At 37.3% G+C, this 15389-nt stretch overlaps 4 protein-coding genes across 6 annotated transcripts; 2 read left to right on the top strand and 2 right to left on the bottom strand.

Annotated features, from left to right (window-relative positions):
- Positions 1–742: 742 nt before the first annotated feature.
- On the top strand, positions 743–3821 carry LOC18027634. Its single transcript, XM_006411300.2, has 2 exons — positions 743–904; positions 1316–3821. The coding sequence occupies exons 1-2, from the start codon at positions 898–900 to the stop codon at positions 3403–3405; spliced, it is 2097 nt and encodes a 698-aa protein (XP_006411363.1). The 5' UTR covers positions 743–897; the 3' UTR covers positions 3406–3821.
- A 418-nt stretch (positions 3822–4239) lies between these two features.
- On the bottom strand, positions 4240–6449 carry LOC18027635 (probable protein S-acyltransferase 2). The gene is made up of 5 exons (XM_006411301.2): positions 6127–6449; positions 5569–5748; positions 5158–5466; positions 4841–5065; positions 4240–4756 (listed from the first exon to the last, which is right to left on the bottom strand). Exons 1-5 carry the CDS (start codon positions 6253–6255, stop codon positions 4322–4324), a joined length of 1278 nt encoding a protein of 425 aa, XP_006411364.1. The 5' UTR covers positions 6256–6449; the 3' UTR covers positions 4240–4321.
- An 856-nt stretch (positions 6450–7305) lies between these two features.
- Positions 7306–9256, top strand: LOC18027636 (chaperone protein dnaJ 72). 3 transcript variants are annotated; one of them, XM_024148008.1, is made up of 4 exons: positions 7306–7939; positions 8165–8234; positions 8842–8920; positions 9029–9253. In XM_024148008.1, the coding sequence occupies exons 1-3, from the start codon at positions 7533–7535 to the stop codon at positions 8902–8904; spliced, it is 540 nt and encodes a 179-aa protein (XP_024003776.1). In that variant the 5' UTR covers positions 7306–7532; the 3' UTR covers positions 8905–8920; positions 9029–9253. The 3 variants fall into 3 exon arrangements, with proteins under 3 accessions (XP_024003776.1, XP_024003775.1, XP_006411365.1); XM_024148007.1 differs by having other exon boundaries at positions 8813–9256; XM_006411302.2 differs by having other exon boundaries at positions 8842–9250.
- A 471-nt stretch (positions 9257–9727) lies between these two features.
- Positions 9728–10720, bottom strand: LOC18027637 (calmodulin-binding protein 25). Its single transcript, XM_006411303.2, has one exon. The coding sequence runs from the start codon at positions 10596–10598 to the stop codon at positions 9873–9875; it is 726 nt and encodes a 241-aa protein (XP_006411366.1). The 5' UTR covers positions 10599–10720; the 3' UTR covers positions 9728–9872.
- Between the last annotated feature and the right edge of the window lie 4669 nt (positions 10721–15389).

Here is a 15389-nt window from a genome sequence, read left to right on the forward strand (position 1 = left end):
TTACATATATGTTTAAAAATAGATCTTTAAATGCCACCACATGGATGATCATCTCTTTCACCCCAATAAATGAATTTCACTCACATTTCGTTTATCAAAGATATCACTTTGAGATCTTGATCAACTTTTTACATATGTCTGACGTGGGACAAATAAAGTAAGGAGAAGCTATACAATTGATATTAATAAATTTGGAGAAGTGGACATAAGTGGGCCGGCATTGGGTAAAGGCTGGGCTCATAGTCTAAAATTCATCTACCTCTCAAAGAATTTGGTTCTCATTTAAGGGTTGCAGTTATTATCTGGAATTTATTTTAATTCAATATGAATTATTTTTGTTCATACGTTTATAATTTGTTTTGGTATAATTGTTTTCTTACAAAGAAAATCTAGCTCTAGGTTTATGATTGGAGATTTGGAGGAGACTTTGTGGGGGGGGTTCAATTTCTTCAATTGATCGCCGTCGTTTATTCTGCCTAGTAGGTGAAGACCGATTTAGTGCCCTTATTAATTAATGCTAATTTAATTATACATCTTTACAATAAAGTTGGAGAATATATATTTTGAATATATACAGTAAGACCGCAGTCTTTCTCCGGCCCCTACTAATCTTATTGGTTAATAATTGTTAGTGTTTCGTACTTTTTACCTGTCTTGTAATAATTTAATAGTATAATTAAATAAATATATAATATATTACCAAACAAACTACCCAAAGAATTTTAGGAATTTAAAAGTAATAAAAAAAGGTAAGAACACAGGTCAGCGAGTTGGACTCAGGCTTAGGGAGAATCGTTTAAGAAAACGCAAAGACGAAGAAATTGGTAGCTAGCTTACACAGAGAGAGCAGAGAGAGAGACTAGAAGAAGAAGAAGATTGGGATTTTCATTTTCTATAATGGAAGGTTCGTGCTTTTGTTTATATCTCTTTTCAGATTTCTTTATTGTCCCCGTCTGAGAAAACCCTAGATTTTCCGAATTCTCTCTCGCTTTGACTTGAATTTGCTTCTCGAGAACTGGATTTCACACTAATCTATTAATCATTACTCGTGGTTCGTCCTCGAAGCAGCATTATCGTCTTGAGCCCTAAATCTGATTTCGACGGCGTTAGCTTAGTGATAGACTTTGAGTGGAAACTGAAAATTATTGACTGATTTGCATTTACATGAATTGAAATTACTTGACGATACTGCCACTAACTTCAATTCGAAAGCTTGATTGTTCAATCTCACTGTTTTTCTTTTGCTTTTTAGTGTTCTTTATATGCAAAGACAATGGCTGATTTCTCTAATTGTTGATCAAAATTTCTCTTTCAGGTAAATCTCCAGACCTGGAATCCATCGGGTCTGGTACAACTACAAAACGATCAAGCGTTTCATCAGGAAGCCGATCTCGTATACGTCGAGAATTCCTCAGCAGATTCACCGACGGTGAACATTTCACGGAAAAGCTCGAAGATTGGTTTGGTTTAGTGTTGGAAAACTCAGGGACCAATGGACCGGTCTTTGAGGTTCCTTTTGAGTTAGTCGAGCTACAAAAGTTTGACTACGCATTAGAAGGAATCTCTTTCCAGCAGCTAACTCGAATGCCAAACGCTGTTTATGCTTCAACATCTAATGCCGTGGAGGCAAACGCGTATCTAGCGATAGAGGATTTCTTACACGCTACGGTTAAGAGCTTGTGGGAAGCATTTTGGAGTCAGGACGAGCCAGTTCCTTTCTCTGTTGGTTGTCTGTACAATCAGAATCTGAAGTTTTATCAAGCAGAGAAAGCTTTAGCTATTGGGAAGCTTGAAGGTCTTTCTGCAACAGGTGTTTTGCTGAAAAACCCTCGACACCCACACGGGAAGTGGGATCACATTCTTGAACTTGCTCTTCTAAGGCCTGATATTGGAAGCTTTGCACTGGAGAGTGATCACACGCCTTCTTTACCTGTCTTAGGAGAAGCTCTTTTCTATGCTCTCCGCATACTCATCTCAAGAAGTGTGAGCCGTTTAGATTTCTCTCAAAGCTCAAACTGTGTCTTCATTCTTCTCGTTGATTCACAATATGGTGGCGTTGTAAAAGTTGAAGGGGATGTGAATAAACTGGATTTCGACGTTAATAACGTTTATGACTGCGCGGCGGATTGGATAAAGAAGCATTCCAAGATCGCTGTGTCACCAGTTGATAGGATATGGAATAAGCTGGGAAATGCTAACTGGGGAGATATTGGTGCTTTGCAAGTAGTCTTTGCCACTTACCACAGTATAATGCAGTACTTTGGTCCACCAAGGCACTCCATCGAAGACTTGGCTGCTGACCATAGTTCTCGCCTTCACTCAAGACGACAGGAGAGGCAGTTAGGGGATACTAGTCTCAGTGAAAACGGCATGTTTAGATTCCAGCAAAGAACTATGTCTCCTGAAATTGTCGAAGTTCAAGAAGAATCAACCAAAATTGAGCAAGAAACGTCGATGAAACTGGAAGTTGGATCGGTTCTGTGGTTGGAGGATTCAAACTATCAAAATGGCTATCAGATTAACGAAGTGTTGAGTAATGGTACACTCCCTTATCACATAGCGTCACCAGTGGACGATGCAGGAAAGTCTGTGTTTCTGTATGTTGGTTCTCCTCCTTCACAGCTTGAGCCAGCTTGGGAAGACATGAACTTGTGGTATCAGGTACAGAGACAAACTAAAATATTAAGTATTATGAAACAGAGAGGACTTTCTAGCAAGTACTTGCCACAGCTCCATGGGTCTGGTCGGATCATTCACCCTGGCCAATGTCAAAAGCCAAGTTCAGGTGGACGGTGTGATCATCCTTGGTGTGGAACTCCTATTCTTGTGACCACTCCCGTTGGCGAGACAGTAGCAGATTTGGTAAACGAGGGCCGGTTTGGTCCAGAAGAAGCTATTCGTTGTTGCCATGATTGCTTATCTGCGCTTTCTTCCTCTTCTTCAGCTGGAATTCGTCATGGTGATATCCGACCAGAAAACGTAGTTTATGTCACTTCTGGTGTGAGACATCCTTACTTTGTACTAATTGGTTGGGGCCACGCGGTGCTTGAGGATAGAGATCGGCCTGCAATGAATCTTCACTTCTCCTCGACTTACGCACTCCAGGAAGGCAAACTTTGTGCTGCCTCAGATGCAGAGAGCTTGATTTACATGCTTTATTTCTGTTCTGGAGACTTCCCTGATTTGGATTCAGTTGAAGGAGCTCTTCAATGGAGAGAAACCTCTTGGTCCAAGAGATTGATTCAGCAGAAGCTAGGTGACGTCTCGACCGTTTTAAAGGCGTTTTCTGACTACGTTGACAGTCTATGTGGGACACCATATCCTTTGGATTACGAGATTTGGTTGAGAAGATTGAAGAGGAATCTTTCAGAAGATCACGGGAAAGAAATTGAAACTTCAGGCTAAACTCTTTATTCAAGAAAATGGGGGATTTTGTTCATCAGTCAAGCCACCAAGTAATGGAGGTCCTTATATAATAAACATTCGATTCCTTTTGAACATTCTTTCAGGTGCTCTCTGCTTAACCTGTCCGAGACTGGAAAGCTTCACGATGAGATGTATCCTTCGGTTTTGGCATGTCTGAAAAAATTTGGGACCTTGTTCTGTTCTTGTACAGGATCTTTGGAATGGATTAGATTCTGTGGTTTCTCTTTGCTGTTAATGTTCTGTTCCTTTCCTTCATTATGATTACTTTCTTGAGAGTGATTCTCTATCATTTTATTGTAGTGAGTATTGTAAAGGTGAGAGCTTTTGTTCCCATTTTGACTTGTGTGTTTCATTTTCTGTGTTAACCTAAATCCAACATTGATTATTTTCACGTATATTCAGATTTGGAGATTTTTTTTTCTTTTTTTTTTCTGAAAAGGGTATAAACAACCCTTGTTGTATGGATTATTCGTTGTATCATCTCGGTATCGCACGTGTATATGTAAAGTAGTCCGCACAATATCTTTAACATCATCAATAGCTTTAATCATCTCTTGGATTGATGGATTAGTAAAGGAACTTGTAATGTGTTTCTATAAAGGATTCTATCTTCAGCTAAATTGGTAGATCTGAGAAGAAAACAAATGGAGTAGTAATGATATAATGCACCATCTTAACTGTGAAGGACAATCAAGAAACAGTTTTGAAAAACACCCTGTCACGCAAGAAACCAACCATGCAATGACTGACTACATATTCTACATTTGATTCTTTTCCTACCCTTTTCTCTGATCCGAAAAGTGAGTATGGCTTAAGAATTAAGAGATGAGTTTACACAAGTAATCAAGCATTTTTTTACAGGCGCAAAGATTCCGCAAAAAAATCTGTTATGATCCTATCTCGATCTCACATCAACGCTCGAGGAGTTTCTTGTTATTTTCCCGGGTTCTTGAATCCCCGGGATACAAAACGCGGTGGTGCTCCCTGCAGTTTCTTCACTTAATCCTTTCTTCTTGACACTTTCTTCAATTATGTTGTTGTTGTTGTTGTTGTTGTCCAGTGTCTGGAGACGCAAACCGGCCTTGCTAGTTTTGCAGTCGCCAATTTCCATTTCCATATCATATTTATCTCCTCGAGGTCCAAAGGCTCGGTCTAGTTCAGATGCGATGGATCCAACCTCCGCATCTGGTTCCTCTGGAGCCCAGTCTCTGAAGTTGATCGTTGGAGGTGGAATTTTGGCAAAGAACAACTCATATAGGTTCTTGAAGAAACCCTTTGCGTAAGGGTTTTCTCTCTTGTCATAACGGTAACGGAAATTCTCATAAGTTGTCTGCAAAACACATTTGCTTATATAAACATAAGTCGAAACAGAGCAGAACTAATCAGATAAAGAATTTTCCTCAAAGGATCTTGCCTGATTTGTGCAGATGAGATAGAGGTGGAAAACAGTGAGGCCACCGACAAACCAGACGACGACGAAGCAGTAGAGGATAAGAACAACAAATATCGAGTCGTCTGCGATGACCATTAACAACATCTTTCCGTGTACCTCAAGCATGCTGACCCATGAGAAGACAAAGACGTACAAGCAGAGGAGTGTTGAAGTTGTTATGAAACAGATGAAGTAGGGATAGTTTCTCTGCAATGCAACATGTTAAATCACAGAAGATCCTACTCTCACATTTTGTTTCAGGAGATTCAAAGAAAAGAGAGGGTTTTTGGAAAACTTACTAAAGCGATGCATTGGCCAACCCATGGACAGTGGTGATCAAATCTTTGGACACAGTTGTTACAGACTGAGCAGTGAGAGGCGCGAGGAGGACGGTAAAGCAAACAAGTATCGCAGAATTTGACTTTGACAGTGTAGCCATTCACCAGTATGTCCTTGGTTCGAGGTACCTTTGTGTTATTACCGAGTTTGTTGTTTACCCACTCTAAGGATTGAGTCATCATATCAAGCCCTTCTGATTGTGGTGCTTCTTTGTTCCTTGGGATAATCCCAGGGTCTCTCGAAGATGTTAAGAAGAGAAATATGAAATCCTGAAAATCAAAAGATGATGAACACACATGCAAAAGAAGAGAGAAAGGGAGACTTATAGCTCATACAGAGAAAGGAGCAGAGAGTTCAGATGCTTAGTTTACCAAGAGAGTGAGCAAAAGTGCACCCATCAATACAAGAGAGTGGAACAAAGGATAGCTTTTCCCGATCAGAAAAGCCATTCGGATGCAGAAAGTGAGAGCGGGACCTCCAATCATAGCTGTGGTTAGGAGAAGCGAAGATGCGTCGGGACCAAACACTAGTCTCCCTCCGCAATAGAATTTCTAAATATGAGACAAGAGACAGGACAAGTCAAGCTGATGATCACAACATTACACAAGATAACAAATGACTACTTTACTTTGCTTATATATTATCATGTGTTTGAAGTATTAGATACCTAACACTCCTGACTATTATTATTCTAAAGAGCTAAAGACCAAACCAAAGGAGAAAGTATTAAATCTCATATCAGGTTTTATCAGCAAATTGATTCCGATTAATTTATTAAGGTGGGAAACTGGTTCCTAATTCAGTAATCTCAGCTTCCAATGATACGTGGTTTGCAAGAAAAGGAATTATTGTGTCAAGACAATACAAGAACTTTTCTTTTTGTTTGTCAAATTCAAAAACAACAACAAGCGTGGAAAGAAAAGGCATACGTTATTGCCGGGCCAGAGTTGGTAGATCCTCTTGGGTTTAGAATCGTGAGAAAACATGGTGTCGTCGTCTGAAGGAGCACTATGAACATGACCGCTTTTCTTCCTCCCCATCTTCATCAACTTCTTCATCTTCTTCTTGTTTTGTCTTCCTCTTCTTTCTTGTTTTTCTTCCTCAAACCTCAGACTCAACGACGAAACGCCCAAAACGTAATCTCCATTTTTCTTCTTAGCGTGTAGTCGTTGTCGCGGCCAGCGAACGAAACCGGAGATTTCAAATCGCTGCCGCCCGGCGTTTGGCTTCTTTCCTCCTCCTCTTCGCCAACTCTCTCTGTCTCTTTCTCTCTCTCCCCTCCCTCTCTCTTCTTTCTATCTAATTAAGGTTTGTTTCAAAAAAAAATCTTGTTTCTCTCTCTTCCACCTACAGCTTTAGCTTTTTCCTCAGCCATTGGAAGTTCGTCAACAACAAAACTTCCATCCTCTGGAACATCCTTAACTTAGCCATCACATCAATTTCAAACCTTTTTCCCTATTTTCTCGCAACCTTCTAAAACCCTAATTTCATACTTCTTTTGTATATATTCTTTTCTCACACGCCATTTTCGGTTTCAACGGTTTTTTACTCTGTATTGACTTGTGTTGAAGACTTTTGCCAAAATCTTATATATATATTTCATACGTAAATTTTTAGAAAATGTAATACTTTGCCATAACAGTACTTCTTTTGGAACCAAATTTTAACAATACTTTGTTGAATTCATGATAAATATTACGACGCTGCAGAGGTTACCTTTTTAAACTAAGAATAAGGGACGTAAAAAATAATCATGTTACTCATGCATGTTTTATGTTTGAGTTTTTAAAAGTCCCATAATGATATAATATCATGTGGTATATAAAAAATTATGCATATATAAACAAAGTTGTGAGTGTGTATTGGTATTCTTGAGTCAAGCTCAAGTCATCATTTGGTATTTATGATTGTGCTATTCAGCAAAAGAAATCAAGAATTAGTTTCGGCCTAAATTAGTCATTTGGCGTTCGACCAGAAAACTTGAAAGCTTTACGGTGGTGGACAAATGGGCTTTTTCATTACCCCCATTCATTATTGGGCCACTGGGTTTCGGCCCGATTCAATCGTCTTCACTATTCCGCCTGGAGGAAGCGGCCATTGAAGCGCCACGAAGTCTCCTCTTCTTTCTCTAACAACAGAGAGCGATTCCTTACTTTTTCAATTCTTTTTTTTCGATGTTACACACACGAGCGCAGATTTGTATACACCAATCTTTTTATATGTATATGTTTAGCTATATGCAGAAGCAATCCCTCGTATCAATCTCAGGTGTTTTCGATTCGGATTTAGGTTTGATCGGTTGAAAAATTCCCGACGATCCCCACCTGAATTCGTCATGGTGGATCATTACCAAGTTCTAGGCGTGAAGAGAAACGCGACGAAGCAAGAGGTCAAAGATGCGTTTCGGAGATTAGCGGTGAAGTACCATCCGGACAAGCACGCCCAGTCTCCGGATCACGTCCGGCAAAACGCCACCGTGCGGTTTAAGCTTGTCTCGGAGGCGTACGAGGTTTTGAACGACGACCGGAAACGCGCTTCCTATAACGCTGCCAGCGAATCGGATTTCTTTCGCCGTACCGGAGGTTCTTATAGCAATCCATACGGGAATCGTGGTGGCGGATCGTATGGTTACGGTTACTCTGCGGCGAGGAATCGTCAGGCCTCAAGTTTCAGCCGCGGATTTGAGTCGACTTTTCGTTACTTGACTACGCGTGCGTTTCTCCTGAATCTAGCATTAGCTGGGTATGTGACAAGTCTTTAGCTTCATCTTTTGTTTGAACGTTTTATCCTTTAAATTATTTCAAATTGGTTTCCTGTTGATTGAGATTCATCTCTTGAGGATAAGTTTGTGGTTTTCATAATTCACTCTCTGTGGCTGATTCTCAATTGTGACCTTCCTTGAGAAGCTTTTATGTGTTCAAAGTTGTAAACTTACCCAATGGTCTCTACTTTATCGTTTCTTTGCAGTGGTATGTACTTTGCGTTTGCTGCAATTGATACAAGTGGAGAAACACTTTGGAAAATGCGTAACTCAGGGGTGAGTACCATAACCTCTCCACTGGTGATCTCTTAAAGCCTTATGCTATTGACTGTTTTGATGATCTTTCTTTTCTCCTGTGTCAATTGGTTGCTTACTCTTACTGGATGCATCATGTATTGGTTGCCAAATGCTCAGATTGAAGTTATTGTGAATTAATGTGCTTGATGATACTGTCTTCTATGATTAACTGCATACGTAGTCTTGTTGTGGCGATAGGTGTAATTAGGCTTAAACCGTCAAGATTTGTAGCAACTAAGCTCCCAGGTAGTTTCTGAGCTAGGGCCTCTGATGGTGTCCACAAACAAGCTATCCTACATATGCACACTACATAGCTTTAGAAGGATGAACAAGGATAATTTGTTTAATCAAATGACTGACTACTTTATAAACTTGGTCTTGTAGTGTAACTTGTTGAAAATAAACAGTAAGCTATTTGCTCTTTGCTACATATGGAACCATTTATGAGAACATTTTGTCTCAGCGTAGGAATGCCAATGTAAATATAGAAGCACTGATTAATGTTTCACATGATGAAAAAAAATATGTATTTTGATAGAAGACCTTGCGTGTGACAGACACTGACAAAGGCTTTGCATATATTCAGAAATCATTCGAGGAAGCGATGGAATCAATCGAGAAAACAAAGTCACATAAGGATGAAGGATGAAAGAAAGGATTCAAAGGTACTATTAAGACTTTGACTTTGACTCTGGTGGGTCTGTGGGTCTACTGATTTGCGTTGCGATTCAATCTGAAATTGTACCTTGGGCATTGCTCGCGACTTTTCTCAGGTTTCACTGTCTTTAAAAAGTGGGAGATACCAAATATCTTTAGTGCAGAGTAAAATATGTTATAAATAGCAAATATTTGTTCGTGTGTATTTTAGAATTTAACATTGAGAAGTTGATAACCCTTCTTTTTATCGCTTTTGAGTTTTTACCAAAACAAACTAATTGAACACTTTTCTTTCTTTATTTTTTACGCTTGTGTGTTAATTGGTGGGAAAGCAATTGAAAGTGTAATAGATGAAAATAAAAAATGCACTGGTATTTTCTTATAAATATTTATCTTTCCAGATATCAATCGATCATAAGACTTGACACTTTACGCAATTGTATTTGAGTGCATAATGGGAAGCGAACGATGGGAAATTCGAATAAAACAAATAAAACTTTTGGCTTTGTATCAGTAATGGAGACATTATTCTAGTGGTGGTAACGTATTTGATTGTCTTATGTAGGATGTTGATAAGTTTTACACCATAGCTCCATTGAAATATCTTATGTTTATTATATAGTAGTTTCTTTTTTTTTAAAACGGTGAGAAGACTGGACACTAATAATCTATAGATAAAAATACTTTAGGTTCTTTAATAATTCTCTGCCATGCCCATCTGCGCATAATGAACTTTAGCTTAACCTTTTTTGTTTCTATCTCATTCAAAATTAAATGACGACGGCGATTTGCTTGAGCTATGCTAAGTTTATTACATATCCGCTAAATAACTTTATAAAGTCAACAGAACACAGAATTATTGCATTACATCATCTCGATTACCAAAATCTATGAACAAAGAAGATACAATTCAAAATGGGAGTAAAAGTTAAAAGATTACATCAAAGGATTAAAAACGAATCACATAACTTTCCACGATTCAAGCGTCGGGAAATTCGGGTAAGTATCAATCTCTGCGGCGGAGCCACCCGTGTCCGCCGTTGCTCTAGTCTTCGACGGAGGTAATCCTACGGCGGCGCTACCGGAAAAGTTGTTTCCCACCGAGAGGTTATCTTGGTGATGGTTAGACAAAAATGCCGATGTATCGAGCGTCGGAACCGCCGTGGATTTCTCCGATGACACACACGGAAGTCGATTAACGAGCCGATGCGGCTCCGGCTTAACGAGCGGAGCGAAAATCACGGAGGAAGAATCGCCGATGAACTTGGCGCCGGTCACTTGCTGAACCATCTGCCGAAAATTAGACGGATCCGCCGTGATGAAAGTGGTCTGAGATTTTTTGGAAGCGCGAGATCGGCGCTTCGTTGTGGCTTTACCTTCGGAAACAGGACTACGTTTCCGTTTAGCTCCGCCGCCGCCGCCGCCGCCGCCGCCGATGATATCTGGATCGGATCCGGCGGAGGAGGAGAGGGTGTGAGTAGAGGAAGGGTGAGATTGAGAATCGAAGAAAGCAGAGGAGGGAGAGAGAGTGTGAGGAGGAGGAAGTGGTGAGACAGTGGAATGGAGAGCTTTGGCTAACAAATTGCTATCGTGAGAGAAAGTATCAGGAAGCAGCCATGAATCCACGTTGAAACCTTGTCGATATAACCAAGGTTCCACGCTTGCTAATCCCTCCGATGACACCATTTATAACCTCTGAAATCAAAATACAGAAATAAAGGAAGAAGAAGAAGAAGAAGAAGAAGAAGAAGAAGAAGAAGAAGAAGAAGATAGTCGCAGTGCAGAGAGTTTCTACTTTCTAGAAGGAGAAGAAAGGATAGAGAGAGAGGTGAGAAATGATAAATGGGGCCAATGAGTAAAGAAGATATTTATATAAGGAGAGAGAGAGTGAGAGCGATGAAACCGCGTTGAGTGGAGAGATGAAATGATACGTGTCAGCTTATTTTTGGTTTATCTCGTTTTTATGCTTTAATCCCTTAATTAGAGAAGCTGCGTAGTGATAAACTTTGGGAATAAAGGTGAGAATATTGTAGACTGATGATAAAAATAAAGGTCATGTTAATGGACTATATGTGTGTATTGAGTGTGTAACAAGTGAGAAAACTTTAGAAGAATCAAAAAGGTGATTTATGATTAGGAACGTGTGGTAAATATGTTGTCGATCAGAAATTTAACATCAGAGTTAATAACATATGATTATGTTGTGTGATCAGTATAATAAATTTTGTGATTTAACAGGACTAATCTGTGCAGTCTTTTCTAACTTTGGTGTATTCCTGATAGAGAAAGAAAACACTACTAAAACGGGCATATGATATTATGGACCGTCCGTTGATTCCATATAATCTGATCTCTTTGTTTTCAACTAGTCATGTGATGTTGTTTTCTGATTTGAACGATTGATTATTAATCTTTGATAGACGTCTTACGTACATTCTTGTCTCGACGTCTTATGGGCTTATGGCTATGCTTTTTACATCGTTCCGATTTCCAAATATTGTTCCTTCGATAACAATACATACTTTTTTAGAAAAAAAAAAGACCCCCTAAAGTTTAAAGTTTTTGTATAGATATAGCTTTTTTTTTCAATTATGTCTTATACATAAATAAATGTTACAATAGAATCTACAATCGTACGGGTCCTACGTGGTGAATAAGCCAAAACAAAATAAAGAAAGAAAAATAATAAGAGGTAAGGTCAAATTGCTACGGCTGATTCATAGTTAAATGCTTGTTGCTCGTTGGGACTGGGACCAAACCAACGACTGGAGAGATAGAATCGCTCGTTCTCAGCTTCGGTCTTTCTTTTGCACCCTTGATGTCCACTAATCTACAATAAAGTGGTCTCAAAAACTACAAAATTACATAAAAATGGGGGACCTTAAGTTTCTTTACTTCCTTTTCGGTAAACTTACAAATGCAAATTTAGCTATATATGTATGTTGACATAAAAAGATATAAATTATGATATGTTCTATTCATTTTTAATAAATGTTTGATTATTTTGTTTTCGGCAGACTTGTATTTTGTTATTTTTATGTTCATAATTGTTGTTTAGTTATATTTTGTTTTCTAACGTAGAAAATAAGATAACGAGTAATTTTCTAATATTCTTATTTATCACGGTGCTTCAGCCATGATGGTATTAAAAACTGTACATATGTGGCTTTTCTCCTTTTCTATTTGACCAGTAACGAATCATATAAGTATAGAAATATAAATCATTTTATAGATTTTTCAAAAGGGACATTCTATAGATAAATAATTAATCTAAATTTCATTTTATTATTATCCGATTATATCAAAAGACTCAAAACTACTGACCTACATTCTATTTTCTTATTTGTTGCAAACATCCGATGTCTAAGTCGAAGGGTAGAATGAAAAAATGAATACTCGAAACCATGTCTATTATTATTAAAATAACAAACATGAAATTGAATTGGGCGAGTGGAAGTTCAATTATCCAAATATGGTTGACTTTATTCTGCGACAAAAAATGAAATATTTAATTTCAATTAAATATACGGTGGATTCTGGTTGGGTCATTGACCTCTTGATCACAACTAGTTGAATGGGATCATTCCGTTGATCACGTAAATTTGTTACTCAGACATGAAAAACTATACTCTTCGATGACCAGCGGTCCAGATTTAAGCTCTGTGGGGGGGCTGTGTCATTGTGACCATTCGTTTGATCATCAATAAAATTCAATATGAGATGTGCACATTATTCATTTTCTCTAAACTTGAATTGTTTTTTTTTGTTTGTTGATAATGGTTATGTAGTATCTAAAATTTTAATCATTTGCCACGCAGATACGATACTAACTTTTTAAACAAACTTGGTTAATTAGATTTTATAAAGTGATTTTTGAACGTTTAAACGTTTCATTGGTTAACAAAACACATTATAATTGTCAGAGAACAAAACATTACAGTCTTATCGTGAAACGAAAATGGATTCATTTGGGATAAATAATGGGTCCACCAACTTGATTTCCACTTCAAAAGATAACAGCGTATCACTGCTGAAAGTTAAAACCTGCGATGAAAATTTTCCTAAAGTGTAAGGTGAACGATGGAAGCACAGCCTTTTCTGGTTTGATCATTGGATAGATTTTGGCTCTGCCTCCCACACAGTTTATTCAATTTCAAGTTCAAAAAGACAATAGTTTATATGATGAATATTATATAATTAACATCACACCGTCATCAACTCCATATCTTCAAAGACTTCAATGTATATTATCAAGTTTAATAGGCTTATAATTAAAAGGAAGAAGATAAAATGTATAGTTATGCCTTTCTGCTTGTACATGCATGTATCTTGTATGGGAATGACAAAAGGCGACGTCATCACTTTAAAACGCGTTTTCACTGCTCACCATGTTTATTTTCCTGATCAGATTTATCTCTTACTGTGTCATGTCCCCTGTCGCATATTTTTACAATTATTTCCACATGTTTTTTTCTTTCAATAAACCGTACTTTACTCACTTAAGTGTATATAATGTAATGTATTCACTTGACTTGGGTCAGTGTGTGAATATGGCTTCAAAGAACAATCCACTCGAATCTTTTCTTTGCACTGCTAGTGCCAGGTTCACTCAAATCAAGGCCAGTAACGAATAGTAAAACGTTGACGCCACTTTATTTATCTGTCCGTATTTTTCTTGGATAGCATATTACTATATTCAAAATTCATGTTGCCATACGTAATGGGTTTGATTGGTATAATAGTAATAGTTTACCGTAACATGACTTCAAATTTTATGTGAAGTTTTTGCTTGTTGACACCATTGCACTTAGGCCAAAACTCGCATCGCTCTATATATAATAGATTTGATTGGTAACTTCTTACTGTTATGGTAAAGGATTTATGGCGAAAATAATTATCAATCACAATACAGTAAAAACTAGAAAAGTGATATTCTTAGTTTTTATTGTAGTTATCTTTTACCATTAAACTAGTTTATATTTTACAGATTTTTAAAATAGTTTGAAATTATTTCTCCCTTTCTGTTTTTTGAACTTTTATCCTTTCCGTATCAGTTATCAGTTATCAACTTATCACTAAGCAACTCCAGTAAAAAAAATTAATAATGACCCAGTAAAAACACTTATGCATGCATTCGCGCATATACACATTAACAAAATCCATGAGCGCACATACATGTATATACCACTCAGCACACAATATCTAAGACAGTCAACTATTGACTCATCATTATATGGATTACAGATGGCTACTTGTCCGGAGTCGTCGTCTTCGTTTACAAACTGAAAAAAGCACCTATACTTGCACTTTTTTTTTCCTACGGCTACCATTATTCTATCCCAATCATCTTCTTACGCTTATTGTTATTAATAAAGTAACCAATATCACCGATACCGTAGGAAATTGTGCTTGGAATATATTAGACCATACATTCCACGATAGTGTCATACTGTCATTGACATATACAACTAGAATTATAATTATGATTATGTTCATTTATTATTTTAATCTCTAAAAAATAAACCAGAAGTGACCCTATTTTTGATAGGAACAAGTTTTTGTATAGTTTGATAGAATTTTGTCCTTAGCTTTTGTATGTTCCGTATATAGTTTGATAGAATTTTTATAAGCTATTGATTTCTAAAAATTATTCATTTTGCAATATGATTGTTAAAAAAGTTGATAGTTGTCCTTTCCTTTTGTATGTTCCGTGATTATTTCGTCAATTCAAAGACTTGAAAAAAAAAAAAACTAGTATGTTTTAGATATTGAATCAGCCAACGTCAAAATAAGTGTTATTAATGGACCATTGACAGTTGTGGGTATTCATGATATCAAATTCAGACCATTAGGCATTATGCATTGGATAAGACTACCCTAACTAGTGAGCTTTAGTGGTTCATTGTTTACATATTTATTTGGTATATACCAACCATAAGCGAATTTTAATACTTTGTTGGAATATTCTACACTCTATATATTCTAAAAAGACTCGGATTATTATAAGAAAAGAAAAAGAGAAAAAAGAAAAAAGAAGGAAAACATATGAACAAGGTCAACAGACGTCACCGATTACATCAGCAAATCTAGAGGATGTAATGATGATGAAATGATGACCAGACCGAAACATGTGAGGAAGCGGTCGTGTCACTGACACTCCTCTCCTGTCTCCCAAGATTTTTTTCCCATCTCGGCTCAGCTCAGCTCGGCTTCATTTACTTTATAGTTTATAGTTATTATTGACTTATTTCATAAATATACCTTTATGAAATGATTTAGCATGTAATTTTCTTCTTATAACAATTTACCATGTAATTAATATAGATCACAAGATTCAATCCTTGAACTTTATGAGTGCATTCTCCAGACTAGAACAGTCCTTAAACTTATAAACTAATCACCAGGTGATAATACTATTTAAAATAAAGACTACTCTTTTAGAGTAAAATATAACATATTGTCTTAAACATAATTATT

Source organism: Eutrema salsugineum, unplaced genomic scaffold, assembly GCF_000478725.1.
Source record: "Eutrema salsugineum unplaced genomic scaffold, Eutsalg1_0 scaffold_10, whole genome shotgun sequence".
NCBI classification, from domain to species: domain Eukaryota; kingdom Viridiplantae; phylum Streptophyta; class Magnoliopsida; order Brassicales; family Brassicaceae; genus Eutrema; species Eutrema salsugineum.